General features: G+C 42.8%; 2 protein-coding genes across 7 annotated transcripts in view; one reads left to right on the top strand and one right to left on the bottom strand.

The window, feature by feature from the left end:
* NDE1 (nudE neurodevelopment protein 1) overlaps positions 1-740 on the bottom strand; it is a 90,467-nt gene extending 89,727 nt beyond the window's left edge. Inside the window, exon 1 of the mRNA XM_017871727.1 lies at positions 78-740. The gene's annotated coding sequence lies outside the window, so the exon portion shown is untranslated. The remainder of the gene's footprint in view (positions 1-77) is intronic.
* Positions 741-846: 106 nt separating this feature from the next.
* MARF1 (meiosis regulator and mRNA stability factor 1) overlaps positions 847-15,337 on the top strand; it is a 49,078-nt gene continuing 34,587 nt past the window's right edge. For 3 of the 6 annotated variants that reach the window (XM_017871732.1, XM_017871733.1, XM_017871736.1), the window contains exons 1-7: positions 847-994; positions 4,760-4,961; positions 7,985-8,671; positions 9,420-9,594; positions 10,508-10,734; positions 12,854-12,971; positions 13,836-14,008. In XM_017871732.1, the coding sequence (XP_017727221.1) occupies positions 4,818-4,961; positions 7,985-8,671; positions 9,420-9,594; positions 10,508-10,734; positions 12,854-12,971; positions 13,836-14,008 (1,524 nt within the window). In that variant the 5' untranslated portion in view covers positions 847-994; positions 4,760-4,817. The remainder of the gene's footprint in view (positions 995-4,759; positions 4,962-7,984; positions 8,672-9,419; positions 9,595-10,507; positions 10,735-12,853; positions 12,972-13,835; positions 14,009-15,337) is intronic. The other 3 variants (XM_017871735.1, XM_017871737.1, XM_017871738.1) reach the window with 2 other exon arrangements.

The following is a 15,337-nucleotide window of genomic DNA, read 5'->3' on the forward strand; positions in this document are numbered from 1 at the left end:
AAAAAAAAAAAAAAAAAAAAAAAGCAAACCACACGGCATATCTGGCCACCTAAGACATAAAAGTGTTTGAAACTAACCACAAGGTCTCCTTTCTGCTCGCCCAACCTGTCACTGGGAACGCAGTATTCATTTGTAACCAGCTTTGGAGGAGGGCTTTTAAAGATAACGTTTTCTTGCCAAAGTCCCCCCAAAATCTCTTGATTCTTGGTGGCAATGTCCAGTTGAGTCTTTGCACACCCTTTATTTTTGCCAGTTGGGTCGCAACTTTGCGAGAACCTCGGGGGACCTCGCAGGAAGCCGGGTTGGCAGTTATTTTTTTTCTTCACTTGCCACTAGGTTGCACTAGATTTAGGATGCTGGGGAATATGCGCCATTTAATTTTTAAAAATAAAGTAGGACCATCACGTGACGAGACCTGAGCGAGGGGGGAAAAAAAAGGCAGAAACGATCGGGGTTTTCATTGAAATTCCGTTCAAACCGCCTTCCCTCCGAAGCCTGAAAGAGCCGAATTCTATTAAATCCTGGTTGGCAGGCTTTTTCCTCGGATCCACGTCACGAGCTCTCTCATTCTCCGCTTCAAGGTTCCTTTCGACTCCACAACGTGAAGCCAGGGGGAATGCCTCCTTAAACTGGGGGTTTTCGCCAAAAAAGCCAGAGTCACCCCCCGGGAAAGTCCCTATTTAGGGTTTTATCGGGAGGGGACTGAGCCTGACGAGGCTGCAGGGCCGCGAGGCCCCGCCCCCCCCGGGGTTCCCAGCATGCCCCGCGCGGACAGGACGCGGCGGAGGAGGCGGGGCGAGAAGGGGGCGGGGCGAAGGGGAGAGAAGGGCGTCGGTTTTGCGACAGGGGCGGTGCGGTGCGGAAGCGGAAGTGGAGGGTGCGCTTGGCGGCGGCGGCGGGAGCTGCGGAGTCGGGAATCAAAACAAAGGGCCTGGGGGGGCGGGGGGAAGGCGGCGGGGCCGGAATGTGAGCGGAGGTGGAGCCGGCGGGAGAGGTGAGTTTGCAGACAGCGCTGCGACCAGACCCCGGGAGGCTCTGTTCCGGGGCCAGCGGGGCGGGACGGAGGACAGTACCCCCTCTTTCCCCGCCTATTGCTGGTGGGATGGTGGTGGAGGGGGCTGGTTGGCTAACTGGGACGCGCCAGTCGGCCCCCCCAAGAAAGAGTTGGCTTGTCTCCTTTTCGGGTCCATTCACTGCTGTCACTGTTGGCGCCGCTGTTCCCCTTCGAGGGTATTTGGCTCCCCGCCCGCCCCTGTCTGAACCCCGGAGGGGCCCTCCAGGAGTGAAGTGCACAGCTGGAAGGTTAAGAGAGAAGGAAAGGGGCGGGTGTTTTTGCAACACCCTCCCCCCTCCCCGGCCGTTTTGCATTCTCCTCGGCCTTTTAGCAGCCCGTAGGGTGTAGCCTCAGGGTTGACAGATAGGGTCTAGGGCTTCAGCCACTCTCACTAGTAGTTGTAACGCGACCTCTTGATACACCTTTTAGAGTTTCTCAAGCACCTTTCCGGTAATTCCAAGAGCTGTCCAATTGCATTTGTATCTTTTGGACTTCTCTGAGCGGTAAATCTCTGAGCGGTAAATATTCTTGTGTTTTGCATATCGGTGTATTGAAACCTAAACTGTCTTCCTAGATATTTATTAAGCTTTATTCGTTCAACAGTTATTTTTTGAAATGTGCCAGGCATTGTACTAAGGGCAGGAGACGGAATAGTGAATAAGAAAACGTAGTCTCTGCTGTCATGGAGTTTATATTCTAAATGGGGGAGAAAGATAATAAAATAAGCTAAAAAGGCCACTTTAAACACAGAGCTATGGGGGAGAAAACGGTAATGGGATGGGGTGGTGTGGGGTCAAGGACTAGATTGGGTGCTAAGGAAACACCGTTTGCTAAATGTTCCCTGTGATTATCCAAACAATGGCCTTGTAAGGTGGTTTATATTATTGTCACACCCATTTTAGAGATGGGATCTGAGGTTCAGAGAGGTTGTGAGTTGTCCAAAGCTGCACCACGGTAGAACTGGAGACCAAAATGCAGACAGTCGACAGAGTCGACTGAATTGCTCAAAAGAGTTGGAGAGAATGACAGAAAGGAGACCGTCACTCAAGTCAAACAGAACCTGCTTTTGGCTACCTAAGTTGCTTCGTGGATAATATTTGGGAAATTTTCAGGGTGCAGGCACCTGAAAGTTTTTACTTTTAATCGCTTGTATTGTGCAGTATTGAAGACACCTTGGTGTAGTGGAAAGGGGTGAGCAAACCTAATTTTGTGTCAGGCTCACTACAAAACTTCATTAAGTTTGTGTTTCCCCCTCTGCAAAAATGTAGCTAATTTCTCCCCTGTCTACCTCACAGAATTATTGCGAAAATTATATAAGTGGTTCCCACCGTCTGGGTTTTTTTCATCATTATATTCCTTATGCCAAGCACAGACCTGCTGCATAGTAGATACTAAGTAAATATTTGCTGAATGAAGACATAAGTAATGTTAAATGAAATACCTTGTAAACTAGATTACACTGTAAATGTCAGCTCACTTTCAGGATTTGGCTTTGAAGAACTTTGAGAAAATGTTTATGTACACCGTGAATATCACAGATGCTTAGGATTTTGAGGGGAGCTTTTTGGGGGACATAAAACCTGTATCTAGTAGGAAAAGCAAGAATCATAATTTACTATCAGTAGTAGCAGTTAAATCCATCCCTGTCTCCAAATTAACCACTCCCAATAGTGTGTAGTGGGTAAATGGTGTGCTTTATTAATTAAATTCCTCATTCAACTAATGTTTACCTTGTATTTACAGAATAGAGGGCATTTTGGTTGGCACAAGAGATGCAGTGGTGAAAATAGACAGTGGGGTTCATTTATCTAATTTTTTTTCTTTTTCTGTGTAATGCAGTGGCAGGGGAGAAATTAGCCACATTTTACATAGGAGGAAACAGAAACTTCAAAACGAAAATTTTTTTAGAGATGGAATCTCACTCTGTTGCCCACGCTGAAGGGCAGTGGCCCAATCATAGTTCACTACAGCCTCAAATTCTTGGGCTCAAGAGATCCTCCCACCTCAGTCTCTCCAGTAGCTGGGACTAGGTGCACACTGCCACACCATGCTAATTTTTTAAACTTTATTTTATTTTAGAGCTGTGATCTTGCTGTGTTGCCCAGGCTGACAAAAGAGCCACATAGTAAATAGAGGCTTTGTGGGCCATACAGTCTCTTTACAGAGACTCTCTTGGCAGCTCTGCAATTGGAATGCAAAAGCAGCCATAGGCAGTATTTAAATGAATGCGTGTGTCTGTGTCCCAGTAAAACTTTATTTATGGACACTGAAATTTGAATTCATGTAATTTTGTTTGTTTTTGAGATAGGGTCTCACTCTGTCGCCCAGGCTGCAGTGCAGTGGCACAATCACAGCTCACTGCAGCCTCGACCTCCTGGGCTCAAGCGATCCTCACACCTCAGCCTCCCAAGTAGCTGGGACTACAGGCTTGCACCACCATGCTCGGCTAATTTTTTTGTATTTTTTGTAGAGATGGGGTTTTGCTGTGTTGCCCAGGCTGGTCGGGAACTCCTGGGTTCAAGCGATCCACCCACCTTGGCCTCCCAAAGCACTGGGATTATAGGCCTGAGCCACGGTAGGGTGGCTCGCTTGCATTTATTGTTAAGACCTGTAAGAGTGTTGTTGCCCTGGCATAGATACGACACATCTGCGACTTGAGATTTTTCTATCAGTTAGATTTTCAGTGGTATATCAGATTGCACTTTCATCCTTAGTAAACTAAGAAATTGGTTCAATTTGTTCTGTAGCAAATCAGATTCGAAGTTCACAGAGGCCACTTAGTTTGGACCTTCCATGCTCAGATCAAAGAAACAGTGCAAGACATCTTAAATTAGTTTTAAAATCTTACACATAGTTGTTAATGAGGATGTGGTGGTGGCTCTTTTACTCAGGTTAGATGCTCTCTTCTGTTAACTTTTGACTTTCTTGAGCAGAGCCTTTAGGGAGAGAGAGCCGAAAAGAATTCAGAAAAACTAGAAAAAATTGATCCCACCCAAGTGAGGAGGTAAAGTCTCACTCTGGAGTATGCAAGTTTCCAAGATAAGGTTACTTATCTCAAGCATGGTTATGTGTAGAAAGGAAACGGGACTCATGGAGAGTTCATTTTTCATTTGAAGAGCTATGGAACGTGAAGAATTGCAGATTATAGATTTTTTTAAAAATCAGATTGATAGAGTTAGATTTTAAGCATAAACAGAGTCAACCAAGTTTGCCAAATTTTATTAACCTGTGATTTGCTCTGATACTTATTCTTTCGTGGTTTTTTCTTTCTTTCTTTTATTATTATTATTTTGTTTAAGATTTGAACTGTTGGCCAGGCGCAGTGGCTAATGCCTGTAATCCCAGCACTTTGGGAGGCCGAGGAGGGTGGATCACTTGAGATCAGGAGTTCAGGACCAGCCTGGCCAACTTGGTGAAACCCCAACTCTACTAAAAATATAAAATTTAGCCAGGCATGGTGGCAGGCTCCTGTAGTCCCAGCTACTCGGGAGGCTGAGGCAAGAAAATCACTTGAACCTGGGAGGCGGAGGTTGCAATGAGCTGAGATCATGCCACCGCATGCCAGCCTGGGCAACAGAGCGAGACTCCCTCTCGAAACAAAGATTTGAGTTGTTGAGAGCCATTGTACTGTAAATATAGCTGCAGTGTTGCAAAATTTGTACTTATGCAAGGAAATAACACTGACATCTTACTCGTTCCCAACAGGGTGGAAGAATGAAAGAAAAGAAAGATGAAAGAATGTTGAATCACTTTGCATGGCTGTATGATGGAAGGAAAGGGAACTGAGAACTCCTGCAGTAGAACACGTGGATGGCTTCAACAAGATAATGATGCTAAGCCATGGCTTTGGAAATTCTCTAATTGCTTTTCTCGTCCTGAGCAGACGCTGCCACGTAGTCCCCAAACGGTAACTATATGCAAGTCTAAGGACGTAGCGGGTTCCTCATCCAAATAGATGAGAGAGGTCCATTTGGTCTGGGATACAGTCTCTCATCCTGGAGTCTCTGCCACATTTTTCTGTAGATCTTGCCTGTATTGCCCCTTATACCACATGATAATGTGAGAACACAGCACGATTTTTTAACTCCTCTATTTCACTCTGAGTACCAGCAGATGCCTTAAATATTTAATGGTAAAATTTGGGAAAGATTTCTTTCTCATTAAAGTCACAGGTAACAAAGATTAAAAGTCCACATTGTGGAGTAAAATCAGAAGAAAGTACAAAATATGTTGTATTTTACTGTAGCTCTCTGAGTTTTGAGTCTATAATCTAGGAAGGGTTGGGAAGAGCTTATCACTGCCTGTTTTTTTTCTTTGAGATTTCTCTTGAATATTTATTTCTCAGTATAAATTTATGTCTCTAACTTCTTGCTTACTCATTGTGATTTTAACATTTTCTTTTTTTTTTTTTTTTGAGATGGAGTCTTGCTCTGTTGCCCAGGCTGGAGTGCAGTGGTACGATCTCGGCTCATTGCAACCTCTGCCTCCCTGGTTTAAGCAGTTCTCCTGCCTCAGCCTCCTGAGTAGCTGGGATTACAGGCCTGTGCCACCACACCTGGCTAATTTTTGTATTTTTAGTGAAGATGGGGTTTCGCCGTGTTGGCCGGGCTTGGTCTTGACCTCCTGACCTCAAGTGATCCTCCTGCCTCAGCCTCCCAAAGTGCTGGGATTACAGGCATGAGCCACCGCACCCGGCCAATTTTGACATTTCCTGATTTCATTTCATGCACTCATGTTACCAGCTTTCTATTTCTTATTTTCTATTGTACTTGGGATTCAAGCGAGATTATACTATAATTTTATATAAGGGTATTAATAACTTTTTTTTTTTTTGAGGCGGAGTCTCACTCTGTCGCCCAGACTGGAGTGCAGTGGCCAGATCTCAGCTCACTGCAAGCTCCGCCTCCCAGGTTTATGCCATTCTCCTGCCTCAGCCTCCCGAGTAGCTGGGACTACAGGCGCCCGCCACCTCGCCCGGCTAGTTTTGTATTTTTAGTAGAGACGGGGTTTCACCGTGTTAGCCAGGATGGTCTCGATCTCCTGACCTCGTGATCCGCCCGTCTCGGCCTCCCAAAGTAACTTTTTTTTTAATTATTTTTTGAGATGGAGTCTCACTCAGCCTCCTAGGCTGGAGTGCAGTGGCACGATGTCAGCTCACTGCAACCACTGTCCCCAGGGTTCAAGGGAGTCTCCCGTCTCCGCCTCCCTAGTAGCTGGGATTACAGGCACCCGCCATCATGCCTGGCTAATTTTTGCATTTTAGTAGAGATGGGGTTACACCATGTTGGCCAGGCTGGTCTTGAACTACTGACCTTAGGTGATCCACCCGCCTTGGCCTCCCAAGTGCTGGGATTACAGGCGTGAGCTGCCGCGCCTGGCCTGGTATTAATAACTTTTTAAAAACCAATTTAATTGTCTATTTTTTCTAGGTTTTCACTATATGGTTGTCTTTGTTGCAAGGCATCAAGTAATTTGAGTCATTTTAGGAGTGTTTTATTTTCAGGACAGTTGACGATGAGGGTTGGCATCAAAAGCAAGGCTTCCTGGGATGGGATGGTAGATCTCGTCCTCATGGAGTCACACAATTCAGAATCACTCAGTCAACTTTACAGATCTTAAAACTCAATTTTGTCAGTGGCATGCAGAATGGAGTAGGTTCAGGGGATCAACTCATAATAAGCCTGCCTGTATGAGCCTGATCTTTATAAATCAGAATACCATTGTGTTAATTTCAGTCTGAACTATAATTACCAAAAGAGCAGTTCATTGGCTGGTCAGCCCATTGCTGTTACCTCCCTTTTAGGGAAAGTTTAGCTGAAAATTCACATTTCTTCCAGATGAGCATATGCTCCCAGGTGAGTGTAGAATCACAGCAAAAGGAGTGGAATTGCAGGTGTCAGATGGACCCTCGTGTGCGGTGAAGGGTGAACACGTCTCAGTCACTGTAGCAGGGCAGTCTCTTCATCTTAGTGGCTCTTGCAGTCAGCCTGCGAAGGCTGATGAGTTTAGTCCCCTTTCAGTGGCTAGGTGCTGTGCCAGGTGCTCTATGTGCTGTATCTTATTTTATCCTCCTAGCAACTCTAGGAGGTATATTGTATTGTTCCCAATTTATGGATGAGGAAACCAAAGTGTAGGTTAATAACTTATCCAAAGTCATACAACTGTTGATTATCAGATTCTAACCCAGGTCTCTGCCAATGATGCTCTGCTTAGAACCTTTGTAGTATACTGGCTTCCTGTGTCTATGTTGGAGTCATGTGGCAAACTGTTTGTCTTGGATCTTTTTCTTGGATAGTTTTCTAATTTCTCTAAATCTTTTCACTGGCTACAGTATAATTGTCATTATGGCTTTAGGTCATTATATCTTAGGGTTTATGAAATGTCATCAGCAACATGGGTGGGCCATCTGGGTAGATGGCTGATCTCATCTGTGTTTGAAACTTTACTCCTTTCCTTGGGGGATCTTACTGAAATCCCTTAGGGACTGACCACAGGAACTATTAAGTATTGTCCTCAAACCACTGTGTGTGTTAGCGGCCTTTATTGAATGATGTTTGTGTGACTGTGTTGTTTTCATACCACCTATTTTGTCTTCAGAGGATTCTATGAAGCAAGGGGAAATTATCAAAAGGAAGTTACTGAGGCATGGCGGCTGCTAAAGATGTAAACAGGCCCGCCCATCCCAGTCTGTTTCGATTCAGGAAGCATGTAGTCTTCATTTTAGTTGTGTGTTCCAATGTTCACTTCCTGCAGACCTCTCTGAAGAATGTTCCTGATTTTAACTAGCTGTGATTCCATTTTGTTCAGTTATGATTTAGTGATGTAACAGAATTGAACACTTTTTCTGTTTGTGAATGCAGTAAGATATGAGTAACCAAAAAAACCATGGGCCTCATAAAATTAATTTATGTTTTGATTTTCTTTTCTCAGAAAGAGTACATGGAGAACAAGAAAGTTGCTGTGGAACTAAAGGATGTACCATCTCCCCTTCATGCTGGCTCTAAGCTTTTTCCAGCAGTCCCACTTCCTGATATTCGTTCTCTTCAGCAGCCTAAAATACAGCTTTCATCTGTCCCCAAAGTAAGCTGCTGTGCTCATTGCCCTAATGAACCCTCCACTTCGCCAATGCGTTTTGGTGGTGGTGGTGGCGGTAGTGGAGGTACCAGTAGCTTGATTCACCCGGGCGCACTGTTAGACTCGCAAAGCACCAGGACAATCACGTGTCAGGTAGGGTCAGGGTTTGCTTTCCAGTCTGCATCTTCACTCCAGAATGCCTCAGCTAGGAACAATTTGGCAGGGATTGCAAGTGACTTTCCCAGCATGTGTCTAGAGAGTAACCTGTCTTCCTGCAAACACCTGCCCTGTTGTGGAAAACTCCACTTCCAATCATGTCATGGTAATGTGCACAAGCTACATCAGTTTCCGACTCTGCAGGGCTGCACCTCCGCTGGCTATTTCCCCTGTTCTGATTTCACAAGTGGGGCTCCGGGGCATTTGGAAGAGCACATTTCACAGTCGGAGCTAACGCCTCACTTGTGCACCAACTCTTTGCACCTTAATGTGGTACCTCCGGTTTGTTTAAAGGGCTCACTTTACTGCGAAGACTGTCTAAACAAGGTTCGTATCTTTTTATTTCTTACGTTGGGTGCAGCTGAGGATTGAGGAATGACTTTTTTGAAGTGGATTTATCTTGAAAAGTCTTTATTATACACGGGGTTGAAGATTCTCCTATGGTATAGGGGAGTCTCCCCATCAGCATAATTTTTGCTGGTTCTGAAAGAAACAAAGGGTAAAATGGGAGAGCATTCAGAAAAGTAGAGAGTCATTATTTTTGTAGTTTATACTTTTAGAGGCTCTTGTTGCAGTAAATCTATTTCCTATATGTGAGACTAGTTGGCAAAGCCTTCGTGTTCTATCTTTAAAGGCTAAAGCACAATGGATTTCTTATAACTTACATTCAACTTACACATAAGCCCGTTCATGTAATGTAGATAACTGCATATTGTCTTTTTGCAATGATGTGGGAAACCTGAAAGTTGGCCTCAGTCACATTGGTGTTCAAGTGAGACTTTACTACCCTTTATGTAAAATATGTATGAGGTCTTCGTTGCAGCAGACTCATGCCCCAAAATGTAAAGACCTGACCACGTGAATATCTTTCTTGATCATGTCAAGTCACTTCTGGAAATGAATTTACGAATTGATAGCTAATGGTTCTTGGAAAGATGATTTGAAAGTATGTTTTCTTACAGGCTAGCAAGTGGAAAGGTAAAACACTTAGTGTGTTTTCAGTTGTTGTATATAACTCCAGCTTCTGAAATGATGTATCTGACACCTCCTCCTTTTTAAAAAAAATTTAAAACAGCCAGCAAGAAATAGCATAATCGATGCGGCTAAAGTTTGGCCAAATATACCACCTCCAAATACTCAACCTGCACCTCTTGCTGTCCCTCTGTGTAATGGCTGTGGAACCAAAGGAACAGGGAAGGAGACCACGTTGTTATTGGCGACCAGTCTAGGCAAAGCTGCTTCAAAATTTGGTAAATGACAGTATGGCATAAAATGTGCATATTTAAATAGCTTTCAATATCTGATACTAACATTGCATTTAATCACCTTTGAAGGATTCCTTATGGTTCTAAAGCTACTGTGTGTGTGAGTCTCCGTTTCCATATCTTGGTAGAAATCTTTTCTTTATTACAGACCAGGAAGTCATTTGCCCTTTATGTTGGGCTGAGGCTGTACACAGAAGCTGTGTATAGAAAAATTGGTAGTATATCAGGAGAAATAAAAGTGCTGGAAAAGATTTGGTGTCACCTTAGGTTGGAAATCACACTTGTTGATGGTATACTCCCTAGAAGTGTTCAGAATAATTTAGTAATGGCTGATTAAAAACAGTATTTGAAAACCAAAGAGTTCTCAGTAAAAATAATTTCCCTGAAAAGTAGTTAATGTGATATGTTTTGAAAACATTTTTAAAATGTTAAATCAGATGTTAATGCAGCGTTAGCTCAAAATCAACGACAGTAACAGCTTCACCCTTTGTCAGCTCCTCAGTGTTGGTTAATACCAAGTAGGTAGATAAGTGTGGGCTAATCTTGAAAGTTGGGTCTTGGAGCTGCAGAATCCGGCCAGTTAATGTGCTCGTGTTTAGGGAAGCATCACTGCTTAATGTCAGAATGGCTCATGCTTTGAGATGGATTTATTGTGGGCTTAAAGTCACTTGACTTTTAGATTTGTCTTCTCCTGAAACACAGGAATAATCTCTTAGAGTGATACTTTGACAGCTTGATTGCTTATTAGGTCAACCAGTGAGGTTGGTAGCCTTAAAACTTAGCATTAATTAATAATTTAGTTTTTCTGCCACTAAGAATGATAGGTAGTTTATTATCTTATTTTAATTTGCCATTTATTTTCCACTACAAGTGATGGAAAATGTTGACATTTCTTAAGGGTCACCAGAAGTTGCAGTAGCTGGACAGGTGCTAGAAAACTTACCTCCCATTGGAGTTTTTTGGGATATTGAAAACTGCTCCGTTCCCTCTGGCCGGTCAGCAACTGCTGTTGTGCAAAGAATCCGTGAGAAGTTTTTTAAAGGCCACAGAGAAGCAGAATTCATCTGTGTGTGTGACATCAGTAAAGAAAACAAGGAAGTTATTCAAGAGCTGAATAATTGCCAGGTAAAAAAAAAAAAAGTAATAATTTTAATCTATAGTAGAGGAATAAGCAGATGTTTGTTTGTTTGTTTTGAGACAGAGTCTAAGTGTCACCCAGGCTGGAGTGCAGTGATGCAGTCATGGCTCACTGCAGCCTCGAACCCTGGGACCCCAGTGATCCTCCCACCTCAGCCTCCCAAGTAGCTGGGATCACAGATGCACGCTGTCATGCTTGGCTCATTTTTTATTTTTTGTAGAGACAAGGTCTCCCTATGTTCCAACCAGAAACAAACTGAGAACTGATGACTGTATTCTCTCCCTTGAACACCCCTGGGTGGCTTTCAGGATCTGGAGTTAGGTGGTGGAGACTCATCTCAAACTCCTGGGATCAAGCAGTCCTCTTGCCTTGGCCTCTCAAAGTGCTGTACATGTGTGGGTTTTTGTGGTTATTTTTGGAATTCTGATTGAAAGTTTGTTTAATGATAATGCATTTGTACCAAGTTTTCAAATAAATTAGCAAAAGACCACTTCCAAAGTACTAGAAATAATCATTCTTATCTTTCAGTTATGCTCCCTAATTTATACTTTAGTTCTATACTGGTATAATGGTTATATATGTATTATTTCCTTTGATTTTCATTACTGCTCTTTGAACCAGGCATGTAGAATATATTATTTACAATTTACAAATTAAACTAAGGCCCTGAGAGGTGAAGAAACTTCTTTAAGATCACTTGGCCGGGAAGAGCAAGGATGTGAATCTAGATTTGTCTGACCCCAAGAGTCTGTGTTTTTAAGCTGAAACTAAAAATCAGGTCTTTTGACTCTTAGGTAGTTAATTCTATTGATAGTCCATATTGCTTGTCTAAAATGATATACCCATGTTCTTTACAAAAACCAGCAAGTTATTATTGTGTATTGCAGGTGCCTGAGGCACCTTTCTCAAAATTACTTTTGAGAAATTCACCTTTCTCAAAATTAACCTTTCCTTCCTTTGGAGACTTATATGTGAACCTGATAGTTTTAACAGAAATAAATGCATTTTAGCTCCCTTAGGGGATATCCTCCCTCCTGTCTCCACCACCTAGCCCCAGATTCTGAAAGCCATCCAGAGGTGTCCAAGGGAGAGGAAAAATCATGGATTTTCAGTTTCTGTTTCTGGTTGGGCTAGTAAAGCACCTTCCTTATTTCTCTTTTCTGCTTATCAGTAGAGACAGAAACTAAAAACCATGGCTTCAGGCTACTAAAAGCCTAAAACAAAACAAAACAGAAAACAACAAGAAGGCGGGTTGTACAAGCTTGCATGGGTACCATAGACAGTTGACATAAAACACAGCCTTAAGTATTATTTTAGTCATTTATCTGATCTCTGCCACTTCCAAATTGTTGGCAGAAGCTATTAGAGCAAATTTAACTGAGTTCAAATTTCACTTCCTGTTTTCTACTTACTTTCTGAAAGGAGGATGAAAGAAATGCAAAAACAGAAGATTGGAGATGAGAGCTGGGTTAGTCACAGACCCGGTTAGTTCATATCGAGAACCAGTGTTGAGATTACTGAGATCTGGTTGTGATTTTTTACCATTCCTAATAGTAGTAAGAATTTTTTTTTATCAAGAATTACTTATTAAAATATGGGCAGACATCAATGATAGACTGGATAAGGAAAATGTGGCACATATGCACTATGGAATACTATGCAGCCATAAAAAAGAATGAGATAATGTCCTTTGTAGGGACATGGATGAAGCTCGAAGTCATTATTCTCAGCAAACTAATGCAGGAGCAGAAAACCAAACAGTGCATGTTCTCACCTTATAAGTGGGAGTTAAACAATGAGAACACATGAACATGGGGAGGGGAACAACACACACTGGTGTCTGTCAGGGGGTTAGGGCAAGGGGAGGAAGAGCATTAGAACAAATACCTAATACATGTGGGGCATAAAACCTAGATGATGGGTTGATAGGTGCAGCAAACCACCAGGCACATGTATACCTATGTAACAAACCTGCGCATTCTGTACACGTACCCCAGAACTTAAAGTATAATAAAATTTAAAAAAAAATAAAAAATATGGGCAGAATGTGTAGCAGTTTTCTAGCCTCACCTCCTGCTTATTCACCCTTATTATAAATTAATGCAGGTAACCGTTGCCCACATTAATGCGACTGCAAAGAATGCCGCTGATGATAAACTGCGGCAGAGTCTCCGCAGGTTTGCAAATACCCACACTGCTCCAGCCACAGTGGTTCTTGTGTCAAGTAAGTACAGAAACATCTGCTAATTTCAGCTAAACTCACTGCATGGGAAATTATCACAGAAGCCAGAAACATGCGAAAGTAAAACGTATCCCCAAAGAGGCTGAAGTGCATGAGACATGTTTATGATTATTGTTGAGAATTGTTTAGAAAAAAAATTGGGTCTAGGTAGATTTCTGTGTTTCCTCCTTGGAACTTGAGTTATTGTGGGACCAGGTTTTTTATTTTTATTTTATTTATTTATTTTGAGATGGAGTTTCGCTCTTGTTGCCCAGGCTGGAGTGCAGTGGTGCAATCTTGGCTCACCGCTACCTCCGCCTCCCAGATTCAAGCGATTCTTCTGCCTCAGCCTCCCGAGTAGCTAGGATTACAGGCGTGCACCACCACGCCCAGCTAATTTTGTATTTTTAGTAGAGATGGGGTTTCTCCATATTGGTCAGGCTGGTCTCGAACTCCCGACCTCAGGTGATCCACCCTCCTTGGCCTCCCAAAGTGCTGGAATTACAGGTGTGAGCCACTGCGCCTGGCTGGGACCAGGTTTATTAAAGAAAAATGTGATTTTTTTTTCTTTTTTTTTTACCTTGTGCTCAGTATTACTAATTTTTAAAGTTTAAGATGAATTTCAAATTTATCTTATTTTGCTCCCTTTTAATACTGAAAGTAACTAATGTGTCTTGGAATTCTTTTAGTAAGATTGTCTTACATTCTTCTGCTGTGAAACGTGTTTCTTTCCTAAGAAATGGGGGAAGAAATTTTGAATATAGTCCAGCCTTTCCTTTCTTCTCAGTGAGTGTCAGAAGAGTTGTCTGTCTTTGTCAAGTGTTTCTAATGTTTGGGGATGGGGTTGGTCTGTACCTTTTCTTTCAGCTGATGTCAATTTTGCATTGGAACTTAGTGACCTGAGACACAGGCATGGTTTCCACATTATTTTGGTCCATAAAAACCAGGCCTCAGAAGCACTGCTGCATCATGCTAACGAGCTGATCAGATTTGAAGAGTTCATTTCCGACTTGCCCCCCAGGTTACCACTAAAAATGCCAGTAAGTGGGTTTGCGTTATTTTGCCATTTACCAATATTACATTGTGGAGGCTGAAAGCCCATAATAAGGGGGTTGCCAGGCCCAGATGGGGCTGTTCTTTGTAAGAGGTGGGTTAGATTTTGAAGTAAGGCTTAGAAACCTTGAGTTCTTCTCTTACAAATATACAGAGAATTGGTATGTATGAAGTTTACTTTTATTTATTTCAAAGTATCATATGAAATTGACTTGTAGATTTACCTTCCCAACTTGCCAGTGTCTTCAAAGCTAGCAGTGTTTTGTGTCAGGTGGATAGAAATAACGGATTAAAAGTCATTATTCTTTTTGCTTGCAAGTATTATGGGTAGAGAATATGGCGAGGGTTCTCACATACTTGTGTGGTTGGCGCCAAGTAAGTGGAGTCATTGTGCATTTTTTTCGGTATTTAATCCTTAAGCTTCAGCAGGCCTCTGAGACTGTGCTTTCTATTGTGCATTCCCTGTGGTGCATGGACACAATTAGCAGGAGTGGTTATTGCTCCACCCGTGTGTAGTCTGTTTAAGCCATATACTGGGAGGGTGTGAGCACATTTCCAGGACTAGCATTTCTGATAGACTTGACTTGGGATAAGAATGCTTATTGCAGTGCTGAGCTGTGTTTAAGCTGTTTGGCGAATATGTGCGTAACTCTGAAAGAAATAATGATAATGGAGAAGTAGCCATGGTGTGGGTGATCCAGGAGAGTGGGCAATCCCCTACATTAAATGCAGTCTTAATAACCGAGAGTTACAGAACTACGTTAGAAATGATCTCATCCAAAGTCCTCATTTAATGGAGGAAGAAATAAGCTCTTAGAAAAAGTAAACGGGTCATCGGTGATTGCAGCAGTTAAGAGAGTGGGCCCCGGGTGTCCTGATTCCGGCACTTGCCTGCTAGTCCCCCGTGTCCCCTGATACCCAGGAAGCCCTATGTCTGGTCTAAGATGAAACTTATGCTATGGACAGTTCAGAGTTGTGGATACCAGAGGCTTACCCAGGGAGTAAACATACACAGGCCTTACCTTCATCTTTTGAGGCTCTTTCCTAACTCACCTTTGTCATTATTTGTTTTTAGTCACTTGGCTGTAGTTATATTTCTTCCCTTCTGCTTCTGTTCGATGCTCACTTTTCTAGCTTTGAAGGCCTTAAGTTAATACAGTGTTTTTTTTCCCGGGAGGTGAAGGTTGCAGTGAGCTGAGATCGCGCCACTGCACTCCAGCCTGGTCGACAGAGCGAGACGCTGTCTCAAAAAAAAAAAAAAAAAAAAGAAAATTGGGGGTTTTAGTAAAAAAATTCCCTACTTTGAGACTTTTTTT

Source organism: Rhinopithecus bieti, unplaced genomic scaffold (genome assembly GCF_001698545.2).
Source record: "Rhinopithecus bieti isolate Rb0 unplaced genomic scaffold, ASM169854v2 scaffold_6876, whole genome shotgun sequence".
In the NCBI taxonomy this organism is placed as follows: Eukaryota; Metazoa; Chordata; class Mammalia; order Primates; family Cercopithecidae; genus Rhinopithecus; species Rhinopithecus bieti.